This window comes from Trichosurus vulpecula, chromosome 3 (assembly GCF_011100635.1).
Source record: "Trichosurus vulpecula isolate mTriVul1 chromosome 3, mTriVul1.pri, whole genome shotgun sequence".
Classification (NCBI taxonomy): Eukaryota; Metazoa; Chordata; class Mammalia; order Diprotodontia; family Phalangeridae; genus Trichosurus; species Trichosurus vulpecula.
Window position 1 is genome coordinate 228,928,828 of NC_050575.1, and position 15,334 is coordinate 228,944,161.

At 36.5% G+C, this 15,334-nt stretch overlaps 1 protein-coding gene and 1 pseudogene across 1 annotated transcript; one reads left to right on the forward strand and one right to left on the reverse strand.

Moving 5' to 3' along the window:
* Nucleotides 1-1,223: 1,223 nt before the first annotated feature.
* On the reverse strand, nucleotides 1,224-6,142 carry LOC118842407 (annotated as a pseudogene).
* Nucleotides 6,143-7,354: 1,212 nt separating this feature from the next.
* Nucleotides 7,355-8,271, forward strand: LOC118844139 (olfactory receptor 2AG1-like). The gene is given in 2 exon segments (XM_036751974.1): nucleotides 7,355-8,051; nucleotides 8,054-8,271. Coding segments are annotated over 2 exon segments (915 nt in total).
* Nucleotides 8,272-15,334: the final 7,063 nt, after the last annotated feature.

Consider the following 15,334-nt stretch of genomic DNA (forward strand, 5'->3'; position numbering starts at 1 on the left):
TCACTCATAATTCATAGGAAAATATAGTCTTCTTCCAAGGCCACAGTTAGGTGTTCTCAGGTTTTCAACTAACCACAAAGCTACTTGTATGTCTGGGGACAGACCTCCTTTCTAAGTAAGTGAAAAGCTGTGTGGTCGGTTTCATGGGCCTGTGCAGTATCTGAATCTACGTATGTCCTGTAACGAGTTAATGAGAGTTTTGGTAGAAAGAAGGGGTGGTTCAGACCTAAAATCTATTATTTGTCCCAAATTAAGGATAGAATTGTTTAAAAGGGTGGGGCGTGGTGTAGGGGGTGAGAGGAACCTGAGAATAAAGGACCTGCTTGCACAGGGTTCCTGTGTTCCCTCTTTTATCCCCAATTAGAATTAAGCCCCTCCAGTATAAGGGCTGATTGACTCTTGTCTTTAAATCGCCTGCACTTTGCACAAACTTGACACATGGTATACACTTAGTAAATGCTTGTTGATTCATTTATTGGGTTATAACCTTATCTGTGAGTTACAGTCCTGTTAATGAATAGAAAACTGAGACCTGGGAGAGGGTGTAATTTAGTCCTGGGTCACCCTGGTCAGAGTTGGGAGCAGAGTTGGGAGTCCAGCTCTTCTAATATTGTCAGGATTCCTGGATTCTCCAATGCATCCATTCTGTTGTTCCAATGAGTTCTGCTAGACTATATGCCTGACTGTACCTAACTCAAGTCCAGCCCACACCACTACTCACCCATCTAACCTAGCTTGTTAGATGAAAAAATCACTATAACTTATAAGTCATTGCTCTGAATGAGTCTAAACTCCCTGAAATGATCAATCTGTTCTTAATAACAGAAGCATCCTGAATATTTGCTGCCCCTTTACTAGGCAGCTTCTCGTTTTCTCTGATAGCCAAAAGAGTCTACTAAGATTCAATAGCACACCCTGACTGTGCTCTAAACTCCTTAGCCATTTAAATCATTGTGGAGAGTTTTTGCCTTCAGGGAGCCTGGTGCCTCTATCACTTTGCAAAACCTATAGTATACCAGGTAATTATCCAAGTGTGCACCAAAAGTTGTGATTATGGTGCTAAACTACTTCTAGCCTTTTCTTTTCTAAAGCCAATGTTTTCTTAGGGTTGCTACTATTTGTGTGGTGTGTCAAGAACAAACACATTTGTATCTTTCATTTTCAACTGGACTTGAGGTACTAGGTCCCTTCCCTTTGTCTGGTTTCTCATTATATGAAGAAGATTATTGCTGGTGCAGATATACAAAGCGAATATTACAGAAAGTGCAAGACTGTTTCTTTAATTTCTCTGGCCTTGAAACACCCATTTCTAGAGTCCTGAAGGTAGAACCAAGAAGTATAGATTTAGAACAGGAAGGAACTTTAAAGATTATCTGGTCCATTTTACAGAAGAAGAAACTGAGACCCAGGGAAGTTATGATTTGAGCAAGTGTCAAAGATTGGTTTTGAATTCACTAAATTCCCTGATTCCAGAGACAGTGCTCTTTCTACTATATGATAGTGATGCTGCCTGATAACGTGAAGCAGGTTTCAGAATGAAGATGAAATGTGTATCATGCAGTGACTTTAGGAATCTTATCTAATATAGCCTCAGCTTGGCTTGTTCCTTCTTCCAGAAATGGTTGTTCTCACCCTCTATCCTCTTTCAAATATTGATGCTTATATTTGAAAAACATGAAATATAAACAATTTAGTGTGTTCCCTGTTGAGAATGTTTACATATATGTTATGTATTGCCTTGAGAAACTAATTTTGTTCCTATAGACTATTTTAACATTTTATCCTATAATACTATTCCCTATTCCTGTTATTTAATAATTTATGGATCCCTTCAATAAGACTTCAAACTAATATAATATTAACCCATTTAGGAATAGAATAACAAGTAACTCCACATACCAAGTGAAGAATATGGAAGTGTATTGGATTTGGAGTCCAAGGATTTGGGTTTGAAACCCAGTTCTTCTGGAACATAGATTTTTAAGATAGAACAGACCTTAGTGGTCATTTAGTCTAATTCCTTCCTTTTACAGGTGAAGAAGTGAGGGCCAAAGAGGTTTAGGTAACTTTCTTATGGTCACGGATAGAGCAAAGAATAGGGCTAGGATTTGAACTGCGTTCTTCTGTCTCCCTTGGTTTCAATTCAGTTCCATTTCTACTGGACCAGGATACGTCTTCACCTGTGTGGCAATGAACAAGTACTTTAATCTAATTAGCACCCAGCATTCTCAACTGTAAGGCTAGCAACATGGCAGAATAGATAGAACACTAGACTTTGAATCCCTCATGAGTTCAAATTCAACCTCAGACACTTATTATCTGTTTGACCCTGGGCAAGTCACTTAACCCCATTTGCCTCAGTTGTTCATTTGTAAGACAGGCTGGAGAAGGAAATGACAGACCACTCCAGGCAAGAAAACGCCAAATGGAGTCATGGAGAGTTGGACATGACTGAAAATAACAATAATCTCATCTGTAAGGTGAAGGTACTAGACTACCTACGATTCCAGCCCTTCAAGCTCTAAATTTATGATCTTGTGAACATATGATCCTGCGAGAAGTACAGGGTAACAGTTTACAGTGAAATAACAATACAAACACAGTGTCCCAAAAGTCTTGGTGAATTTTAAAGTTTTGATAGCGTAAAATTTTCAAATTTCAGATGACCAGTGTCAGATAAGATACAGAAGGTATTCTTGGACAATTATGTATTGAATTAATCTCATTCAAGGTTCCTTAAATCTCTGAGATTCTTGAGTGATAAATTCAACACATCCCTTGGAGTCTATTTCAATCCCTGAACTCCTGATATAAATCCTACTCATCCTAACATATATATCTTTATGAATTATTGGTGAAGAATTCTAGATAGTATTTTGCGTAGGATTTTTGCATTCATATTCATTAGTGAAATTGGTTTATAATTTTCTTTCTCTGTTTTTGCTCTTTTTGGTTTATGTATCAGCCCCATATTTATTTTATAAAAGGAATTTGGTAGAACTCCTTCATTTCCTATTATTCCAATAATTTATTTAATATTTGAATTAGTTGATCTTTAAAATTTGGTACAATTCATTTGTAAATCTATCTTGTCCTCGTGTTTTTTCCTTAGGAATCTCATTTATTGCCTGTTCAATTTCATTTTCTAAACTAGATATATCTAGATATTCTATTTTATCTTCTCTTAATCTAGGCAGTTTTTATTTTATACTTTATACTATTTTATTTTTTTCCAATTATAAGTAAAGATAGTTTTGAACATTCATTTTTACCAGATTTTGAGTTCTAAATTTTTCTCCTTCCCTCTCCTATCCCCTCCCCAACACAGCAAGCAATCTGACATAGATTACACAGGTACATCCATAAATCATATGGTGAAAGAATAAGAACAAAAGGGGAAAAAACATGAGAAACAAAAAAAAGTGAAAATAGTATGCTTTAATCAGCATTCAGATGCCATTTTTTTTTCTGTTTGTAGATAGCATTTTCCATCACAAGCCTTTTGGAATTGTCTTGGATTATTGTATTAATGAGAAGAGCTGAGTCTGTGAGGTTTGGTCATTGCACAATATTGTTGTTACTGTGTACAATGTTCTCCTGGTTCTGTTCGTTACACTCAACATCAGTTCATGTAAGTCTTTCTAGATTTTTCCAAAGTCCACCTGCTCATCATTCCTTTGGAATAATAGTATTCCATTACAGTCCCCAACTGATGGGATCTTTTCAATTTCTAATTTTTGGCCTCCACAAAAAGAGCTGCTATTAATATATTTGCACATGTAGGTGCTTTACCCCTTTATAAGATATCTTTGTGATACAGACCTAGTAGTGGTATTACTGGATGAAAGGGAATGCAGAGTTTTATAGCTTTTGGAGCTATAAATTGCTCTCCAGAATGGTTGGATCAGTTCATGACTCCACCAACAATGCATTAGTGTTCCAATTTTCCCACAACACCAACATTTATCACTTTCCTTTTCTGTCATATCATATTAGCCAATCTGATAGATGTGAGGTGGTACCTCAGAGTTGCTTTAATTTGCATTTCTCTTATCAATAGTGATTTAAAGCATTTTTTTCATATGACTATAGATAGCTTTAACTTCTTCATCTGAAAACAGCTTGTTCATATCCCTTTACCATTTATCAATTGGGGAATGACTTGTATTCTTATTAACTAGACTCTGTTCTCTATATATTTGAGAAATGAGGTCTTTATCAGAAACACTGGCTGTACAAATTGTTTCCCAGGTTTCTGCTTTCTTTCTAATCTTAGTTACAATGGCTTTGCTTGTGCAAAAACTTTTTTTAAATTTAATATTATCAAAATTATCTCTATCTCTTTTTGGTCATAAATTCTTACCTTCTCCATAGATCTGATAAACTATTACCTACTGTCCTAATTTGCTTATGGTTATCACCCTTGATGTCTAAATCATGTGCATATTTTCACCTTCTCTTGGTATACAGTGTGAGATTTTGGCCTGTGCCTACTCTATCCCACACTATTTTCCAGTTTCTCCAGTTAACTATTTTTTCAAATAGTGAATTCTTGTCCCAGAAGCTGGTGTTTTGGGGTTTATCACAGAGTAGATTACAGTAGTCATTTACTACTGTGTATTCTGTACATAACCTATTCCGCTAATCCACCACTCTATTTTTTAGTCAGTACCAAATAGTTTTCATGATTGCCACTTTATAATATAGTTTTCGATCTGGTATAGCTACACAACCATCCTTTGCATTTTTTTTTTCATTCTCATGATATTCTTGACATTTTGTTCTTCAAGTTGAATTGTGTTTTTATTTTTTTCTAATTCTGTAAAATAAATTTTGGTAGTTTGATTGATATGGCACTGAATAAGTAAATTAATTTGGGTAGAATCGTCATTTTATTATGCTAGCTCAGCCTATCTATGAGCAGTTGTTATTTTCCAATTATTTAGATATGATTTTATTTGTGTGAAAAGTGTCTTATAATTGTGTTCATAGAGTTCCTGGGTTTGTCTTGGCAGGTGGACTCCCCAATATTTTATATTGTCTACAGTTATTATGAATGGAATTTCTTTTTTTCTTTTTTATGAAAAAAAGTTTTATTAAAATCATTCATAAGTAAAATGAACATAATATCTTGGTGATATAAGGACACAGCTGAAAGCACAAGGCATGTATATATGTATAACTTAATAGAAAAAAAACTGTTATACACATATTAATGCACACACGAATAGAAGAACAAGCAGTGTTAAGCCATCGTAAATGGTTACATGGCTTTAATTTTTCTTGATAATATGGAACTTCATAATTCTTATTCAAGGACTTATAAGCAGAGCCTTTTTGGAATTTGCAGTCAAAATAGATCTTGACTTCCTTTATTTGGCACCTCTAATAAGACAACACAGACACAGGTATGCTCAAAAATCCAGTATCTTCCCAAAGGAATAAAATGTCAAGAGAATGGGGGGTAGAGGTTAGAGAACTAAAAACAGAATGCATGAAAAGTGTGTGAGTGTGTATTTCTGTGTGTGTGTGCATGAGAGAGAGAATTTCAAAGACATGATACACTTCGAGCTGGAACTGGTCAGCAAATGGGGTAACCCAGGGATTATTCTCTGCTTGAAGACCTGCTTCTGACCAGTTAATTCCCAAATTTCCAAGCTCTGGGAAACAGACATTCAGGCGGTTCCCCTGGATGTGTAGTTCCTTCAGTTGTGTAAGTTCCCCAATTGGCAGTGAGGTCAGGTCATTATCTCTAAGGCTGAGTATCTGAAACTTTGTGAGCTTCCCAATATCTGGCGGCAGGATTCAAAGTCGTTGTCACTTAGATAAAGTGCACACAGAGTGGTAAGGTAGAAGAAGTTTCCAGGAAGAGAATTTTCATTCAAGTTGTTATAAGTGAAGTCAAAGAACTCTTCAATTTGGTTATTGAAAAAGTTCAGCACTTCCAGATTCTTCAGTTTTGCCGCGTTTGGAGGCAGAGTTGGTAGCTTGTTGCGGCTGAGAACCAGTTGTGTAATGTGGGATAAAATAAACAAGGCATGGACATCAGGAATGTTGGAGATGCCAACAGTCACGCATGTCCACCTCTGGCTGGTCCTTCTCCCGGCTATCCCTCAACTAGATTCTTCAAAGACGTGGACATGGTTGTGGAGGGCGGCAGCGTCGGGGGTCCCAAGGGAGTAAACAAACCCTGTCGGAAGTTCTCTTTCTATCTCTTCCTGCTGGATTTTGTTGGCAATATATAGAAATGCCGATGATTTGTGTAGGTTTGTTTTATAGGATCAGGGGTGAAACAAGGATGGACATCATCACTGTTATTCAATTTTGCACTAGAAATGTTAGCTTTACGAAGAATAAAAAGAAATTGAAGGAATTAGAATAGACAATGACAAAACAAATTGGTTTTCATTCTTTGCAGATGATATGATGGTATACTTACAGTATCCTAGACAATCAACTAAAAACCCACTTGAAATAACAACCTTACCAAAGCTGCAGGATATAAAATAAACCCACATTCTGATCTGTGCTGTGGCTAAGAGCCTTCCACTGGCTTGCCTGGACACCATCTGTACTGGGCTGTGCTTCCCCTTTACCACCTGAGACAGACATTTCCTGAAATCCTTCTAAGTTATCTTAAGCTGGAAAATTGTTTTGCTCTGTCTTTTTGTAGTTTCTGTCACTCCAGAATCTGTTTAGAGGCTTGATTGAACATTTTTCTGCTGGAAATTGGAGAGACCTCAAGAGAACTCCTATCTTTTGTCCATCACCTTTCTATATTTTTGTAAGTATTCTTCCATTTCATTTGCATTATTAAATTTATTAGCATATAATTGGGCAAAATAATTCCTAATAATTTCTTTGATTTCCTCTTCAGTGGTGAGTATATTTGCCCTTTTCTTTTTTGATACTAGTTACTTGGTTTTCTTCTTTTTTAAACATATTAATCAATGGTTTATTTTAATGATTTTTTTTCACAAAACCAACTCACAGTTTTATTTATTAATTCAGTGGTTTTCTTACATTGTTTTATTAATCTCATGTTTAATTTTTAGGATTTATAATTAGGTGTTTAATTGGGAGATTTTAATTTTATTTTATACCTATCCATTGCAACAATCACTGTAAGCCACCAACTCCACTATCAAAGTGGAGGCAGAATAATCAGAAGTCTACTTCAACATAATCACCGAGATTGGTGCCTGGGTACAAGAGGGAGATTCTCAACTCATTGACTTTAAACTAAGACACTTTCAATGTACTCTGTTATCAGAGACTTAGAAAACTCCTGAGTCATTTGGATGCATCCTTACTGAGCATCTGTCTGGTTACAGAAAATTGGGGAATCTGTGGAATGGAACACTGGAATATCACCTTGATAAACAGTTTCTTCCTTGTTGGAATTCTCCAAGATAGCAGGTCCCCTGAATTTCTCTGTGCTGCCATCACATTCCTGTACCTGGTGGCCATGGCTAGTAATGGTCTTCTGCTCCTGTTGATTGCTATGGACAATAGACTCCATGTGCCCATGTACTTCTTGCTCAGCCAGCTTTCACTTATGGACCTGCTCTTCACATCTATTGTTGCTCCCAAGACATTGGTAGATTACCTGTGTGGACAAAACACCATCTCTTTTACAGGCTGTGGGCTTCAGATGTTTCTGGCACTGACGCTTGGGGGTGCAGAAGATATACTGCTGGCTTTCATGGCATATGACCGCTATGTGGCCATTCATCACCCTTTGAACTATATGGTCTTAATGAGACCAACAGTTTGTTGGTCCATGGTGGCTACATCCTGGCTCTTAGCAGCTCTGAGTGCCCTTGTGTACACCATCTATACTATGCATTTTCCTTTCTGTGGAAACCAAGAGATTCACCACCTTCTCTGTGAAATACTTCCATTACTAAAGCTTGCATGTGCTGACACTTCACAGTATGAACTCACGGTATACACAATGGGTGTGACCTTCCTTCTGATCCCCCTCTCTGCTATTCTTGCTTCCTATACCTTAGTCTTAACTGCTGTATTCCACATGCCCTCAGCACAGGGGAGACCTGCTCATCCCACCTGACAGTGGTTGGGCTGTACTATGGAGCTGCCATGGTCATGTATGTCCTGCCCAGTGCTTACCACAGCCCTAAGCAAGATAATATCCTCTCTGTGTTCTACACCATTGTCACTCCAGCACTGAATCCCCTAATTTATAGCCTGAGGAACAAAGATGTGCTGGGGGCCCTGAAGAAGGTTATAGGGAAAGATCTCTCATAGCTGAAATGGTAGCATCTGGATAAGTGAAGAGTATTTTTTTCTTAGTGTTAAGACTAATATAACTCTCCATGGGTATTTTAAGTCTCTATCCTGTTTCTCCCATTCTGGGAAATTGCCTTGGATGCTTTTTAAACCCATATTCTGAATTCACTCTTTTATCCTTTCCTGTGCTAGACTTGGTCCCTGCAGGGTGCATGGACTTAGTTCTTATACCTAGGTTTGTGTGACATTATTAAATTTCTATTTTTGACCTGATCTTAACAGTATATGTTACACTCATGACATTGGGGGCAATAATATATGCAATGACAAAAATTTGACAAATTGAAAACCACTGTTCTGAGCAATATACCTGCAATCTCTAGACTGAAGACAATGGAACATCAGTGACTGAAAGGAAATGCCTAATATTTTTCTAAAAGCAAAGTTTTAAATTCTAAACATTTTTTCTCATCAGGACCAATTGTCTTTCCTTTTTTCCCTTTATTTTTAATTTATGTAATATAACATGTATTTCCATAATACAGTACAATAAATAGGTGATTGATTGCATATGAAACTATGCATAACTTGCTATTTCTTTCAAATATACAACAAAATCATCATGTAAATTTCTTTATTTTCTCTGCCCCCCACTATGGATGGCTACCATTTAATAAAAATAGCTAGGTAGGTGTGCCTGTGTGTGTGTATGTGCATGCACACATGTGTGTGTATGCATGTGGGTGAGTGTGTGTGTGAAATTATTCTCTCCATCTTTTTATCAGTTCTTTCTCTGGATGTAGATAGTGTCCTTCACATGTCCTTTATACTTAATTTGAGTAGTTATAATAGTCAAAATAACTTATTTGCATGAAGTCATTCTTAGAACAATATTGTTCTTACTGTGTACAATGTTCTCTTGGTTCTACTCATTTCACTATTCATTAATTCATGCAAGACTTTCCATGTTTTTCTAAAATCACTGAGTATGTCATTTCATATGCCACAATAGTATTCCATCATTATCATATACCACAATTTGTTTGGGCACTACCCAATTGATGGGCATCCCTGAAATTTCCAGTTCTTTGCCACCACAAAGAGAATGAAATTAAACATTTCAGAATTTATAGGGTTTTTTTTTGCATTTTCCCTAATTATCTTTGGAATGTAGTAGTACTGTAGGGTGATTTAATAACTCTCTAGGCATAATTCCAGATTTCTTTCCAAAATGATTGGATCGGTTCACAGTTTCACTAACAATTAATTATTTCCCCAATTTTTCCAAATCCCCTCTAACATGTCACTTTCCACTTCTATCATTTTAGCCAATCTGGTAGGTGTAAAATGATATCTTAAGGTTGTTTTAGTTTGCATTTCTCTAATCAACAACAATTTAGAGCACTTTTTTCATATGACTATAAATTGTTTCAATTTTTCATTGGAAAACTGTTCATATCCTTTGGCCACTTATAAATTGGGTAATGTCTTATATTCTTATAGATTTGACAAAGGTCTTTATTTTAGATATGAAACTTTTCTCTGATCAACTGTAAATATATTTCCCCTATTTTCTGCTTTCCTTCTAATCTTGGCTATATTTGTTTTATTTTTACAAACCTTTTTAATTTAATGTAACCAAAATTATGCATTTTCCACCTAACTTTGGTCTCTATCTCTTGCTTCTTCATCAATTGTTTGTCTAATAGATAATATGCTCTGTGTTCTTTAAATTTTGTTGTAAAATCTCTTTTTGTATCTAGGCCATGCATCCATTTTGATTTTATTTTGGTAAATGTTGTAATATATTGGTCTATGGCCAGTTCCTGCCATACTGATTTCCAGTTTTTCCAACAATTTTTACCAAATAATAAATTCTTATCTCAAGATCTTAAGTCTTTATACTTTTCAAATACAAGGCTATTATGTTTCACTGTTGCTGTAAGTATTATGTCTGCTCTATTCCATTGATCTACCTTACTATTTCTTAGCCAATACCAGAAAGTTTTGATAATTACTGTCTTATAATACAGTTTAAGATCTGCTACTGCTTAAACTCCTTTCTTTACATTTTGGTTTACAGTTTCTTTCAATATTCTTGAATCTTTGTTTTTACAGATGAATTTTATTATTTTTTCTAATTCCCATTCAAAGTTATTATTATTGTTATTTGTGAATTTCCCTCCATCTCATTTTTACTCACTATGTTCCTTCTCAGCTTATCTTTTCACCTTATCCCAGTTACCTGATCTTCTTCTCTTACCCTATTTTTCCTTATTTTAGCCATCCCTCTAAAAGTTCCCCCTCCTTACCTATTCACCCACTCTCCTAATCTTAATCTGTACACCCTTCTAAAAGTCCCTCTCCCATCCTATCCCCCAGTTTGATCACCTCTAGAGGTTAAGAAGACTTCTCAACCACTTTAGATGTATATGATGTCTCCTCTTTAACCCAGATGAGAGTTAGGTTCGAATATTACAAGTCCTCCACCCCCACGTGCTTCCTCTATATTAGTTCTTCCTTTCCTGCCCCCTTTTCATGAGATAATTTCTCCTTTTATCATTTTCCTAACCAATTTTGTTTTTGAGAATCACCTCACCATATACAACTCAGCACAAACCTTTCTTTCAAACTATCTTAGTAATGATCGCAGTCTCAAGAATATTATTACTTCTACCAATAATGAATAATTACACACATTCATAATATTTTCATATATGATAAGCAAACAGTTTTACCTTAATCAGTATGTTATAATTATTCTTTAATGATTTCCTTACATTTCTTCTGGGTCTTTTATATCAAATTTTCCATTGAGTTCTGGTCTTTTTGTTATAAATATGTGAAAGTCTTTTACTTAATCAAATGTCTATTTTGTTATGTAGAATTATACTCAATTTTGCTAGATAAGGTATTTCTGGATGCAACACAAATTCCTTTGTTCTTCAAAATATAATGTCCTAACACCTATGGTCTTTTAGTGTAGAAGCTGCTAGGTCTTGCGAAATTCTGATTGCTTTTTTTCTGCAATATTTAAATAGTTTTTCTTGTTGCTTGCTTTATTTTCTCTTTAATCTCAGAATTTTGAAACTTGGCTATGACATTTCTGTAAATTTTCTTCCTAGGATCTCTTTAAGGTGGTGATTCTTACAATTTCTACTTTACCTTTTTGTTCTAGAACTTCAGGGTAATTTTCCTTAATAAATTTCTTGCAATATTGCATTCAAATTTTTTTATCATAAGTTTTAGGTAGTTTGACAATTCTTATATTGTCTCCCCTCAATCTGTTCTCCAGAGCAGCTGTTTTTCTAATGTTTCAGATAGTCTTCTATTTTTTTCTAGTTTTATTATATCTTGGTATCCTATAACATTATATGATTCAATTTACCCAAGTCTAGTTTTCAAGGAATTATTTTCTTCCTCCACTGGTTAATTTTCTTTTTATAATTTTCTGGAATTGTTTTTTTCTTTCTTTAATTAATTCAGATAGATTATGTAGAATTTTGCTGAGTGACTACCAAAGTCTTATTTCTTAATTGCTATATATGCAAATTCTTGGTTTCTGCAACTTTGTTAGAACAATAATGAGGGTCAAGCTTCTCTCTACTAAGGCAGCCCAGTCTACTATGACCCTCTGCCAATTACATCTTTTATTCCAAGGTCTGTAGTCTAGGACCAAACAGATCAACTCTACAAGCCTCCATTTATGCTGTATGAATCTTGTATGTACCTATTTCTTTATATATTGTTGCTCACCTTATAAAGCAAACTCCTTGAGTTCAGGGTTTCTTTTTGCCATTCTTTGTATACTTAGCACTTAACAAGGTACCTGGCACACAGATTAATAAATGCTTGTTTACAGAGTGACCATTTATTCTTCCACACAATAGTTTTTCAAAAACTTACCTCTTCTCTTCCAGTATAATCATCCTGGGTTCCTTTAATGAATCCTCAAACAATGTGACTTCCACTCCTGGTGTGGTGAAGTAAAAAGCATCCTGGATTCAGCATCAGATGACATGCACTTGAATTCTGGTTCTGCTGTTTACTACCAAGTGACCTTGGACTAGTCATTTAGTTTCTCTAGCCTCAGTTTCATCATTTACTATAAGAAAGAGGTTATACCAGATCACTTCCATGGTCCCTTTCAGCTTAAAATCTGTGATCATGCAATCTCCTCAAAAGCTTGGTTGTTTTCTTTCAGACAGTCTCAGTCTTGTCACTGTCTTTCTTAAAATGTGGTCCCTATACCAAACATAGTTTGAATGGGGAAGAATATAGTGGGACTATTTTTTCCCTTGTTCTTGATATTATGCTCTTCTTTGGGCAGCTAGGTGGCACAGTGGATAGACTAGTGGATAGACAGGCCATAGAGCCCAGGGAAATTAAGTTCAAATCCAGCCTCACACATGTACTAGCTGTGTTACCCTGGGCAAGTCACTTAACCCTGTTTGCCTATCTTTCCTTATCTGGGAAAATGAGTTGGAGTAGGAAAAAGCAAACCACTCTAGTATCTTTGCCAAAGAAACCTCAAGTGAAGTTACAAATGTTCAGAAATGGCTAAACAGCAACAACAAATACTCTTCTTAATGCTCCCTAACCTCACATTAGCTTTTGGGGGGCATGTCATATTGAAGTTTTGACTCATACTGTACTTTCTGTCCGTTGAAATCTTAGTTTTTTTTTGAAAGAAAACCCGTACCACTTCTGTCTCGCACTGATGAAGTTGATTTGTTGAAGTTGACTTAGATGAATGCCTAAAGGTGTAGTTGATACCCTAGATGTTTGACGTTGTATATTGTCAAAGGGGCCTGGGTCCTTTAGTATATTTGCCAGTTTTCTTATGAATATTTTCTAGGCCTTTTCTTCTCTCTAAATTATCTCAGTGAGTTGACATATATATGGCATTTTCAAAAGGGATCAAGAATGGACTTATAGTTTCATTGGTAAAGGAAATTCCCACGTGAGGAAACTCCTACCATGGCCATCTGGCACTTTCTGCTTCAATCTGTACTCAGTTCACCAGTTCTCTCTCTGGAGGTGGATAACATTTTTCATCTTGAGTCCTTTGTTGCTTCCACCTCTGCCACACCTCTCAGATCTATCCCCCTTCTATCCCTCTATCATATGTGTGTGTTTATGTATATGTATGTGTATGTATATATGTGTGTATATACACACACACATATATACATACACATATATGCATACACCTGTGCATATGTTTATGTATATATGTATGTGTAATTATATATAGATATACATATAATATATCTCATAAATATGATATATATCTCATATCTCTCATCTGTCATATAGATGTCACGTCTCTCTTTATCATGTATGTGCCTATATACCATAAATATAACATACATCTCTTATATATACATATACATCTTTCTCATATATATGCCTAATCTATATCATGTATGTCTCATTTATAAATATATAAGTATATATTTATATCTCATATATCTCATATCTATACATCATATATACCATATAAAACATATCTCACATAGCATATATCTATATTATTTATATATCTCACACCTCTCTATATATCTCATATACATCTCATATATATCTCATATACATGTTATACATATGTCATATACATCTGCTCTATCTTATATATAAATCTCATACATCTCATATATATTTCATATATAATATCTCTCATATATATCATACACATGACATATATATCATATATGATAGATATGATATATATGTGTGTGTATATATGCATATATATGTATGTATGTATGTATGTATGTATGTATGTATGTATGTATGTATATCTTCTTCCTAGAGCTATAATTTCACTGGTGTAGCTACTCCCTCCACTGACACAGATGACAACTTACTTGAGAGATGATCTTTAAGATTGGTTTTGGCTGGGGGCAGAGCCATGATGGCACTGTGAAAGGAAGGAACAACCAGAGCTCTCTCACAAATTCTGTCAGATACATCTAAAAAAGTGAATCTGAATAGATTTGAGAGAGTTAGAAGCCACTAGTAGACTGAGAGGGTTAGGAGCACCAGGCACATGGAACTGTACCAGACCAAACCAACCAGGAACTTCAGAAGAATCCAGCCAGCTTGAAGGTTTGGGATAGCGCTGGGTAAGTGAAATGCTGGAGCAGGGACAGGCCCAGGGTGGAAGTACTGGCTATGGCCACGATTGAGCCCCCAGCCTCTCAGCCCAGGATGGGAGTCTGTCAGAGTGTAGAGCCACAGGAGCAGATAGCCCGGAGGCCTCCAAACCCAGACAAATGCAAGGGCACCAGACCAAACCAGCCGTGAACAGCAGAGAAATCCAGCCAGTGTGCTCATCTGGGAGGTTGTGGGGTGAGCGAAATGCCAGAGCAGGAACAGGCCCAGGGCAGAAGTACTGGCTATAGCTGCAATTGAGCCCCAAGCCTCTCACCGAAGGATGGGTGTCTGTCAGAGTGGAGCACAGAGCCTGTGGCCATGGGATCAGCTAGCCCAGAGGCCTCCAACCCAAAGTCTAAAGGTTTGAAACTCACCTTGAACTTCCAGGAGCCATGATGTTCAGGTAAAATGGCTTTTATCCCTCCCTTGAATAAAATGAGAGAATACTACCTCAGGAGAAACAGAAGAGCTAGAAGGGAGGCTTCAGTAGCAAGAGAAGTGGGGAAGAGAGCCCTTCCTGTGGTGGCAGTAGGAGACTAGTGCAGGAAGAGAGGTATCCTAGCAGCCCTCACCTCAGCAGAACAATGAGAGTAACTGACCCCCAGGGGGTGGAGCTAACTAATGTCAACACCAGGAACACAGACACAGCTTTGCACAGCCAGGGGAAGTGGCAAACACCAGCACAGACAATAGCTGAGATCACCCATTCTGTATAACAGTCCTGGGGAAGAGGAGCCCCCCAGCAGCCAGATCACCTCTCTCCCACATCTCTTGAAACCAGAGGCCTTAGAACATAAAGCCAGTGAGCAGACCCATAGATTCCAACACAAGAAACTTGGGACAGAGCCTCCTGATCCTCAGAAACAAAGATCCACTTTAGAAGCCTGGAGGAAAAAAAACCACACAAAAAACATGCTAAGAA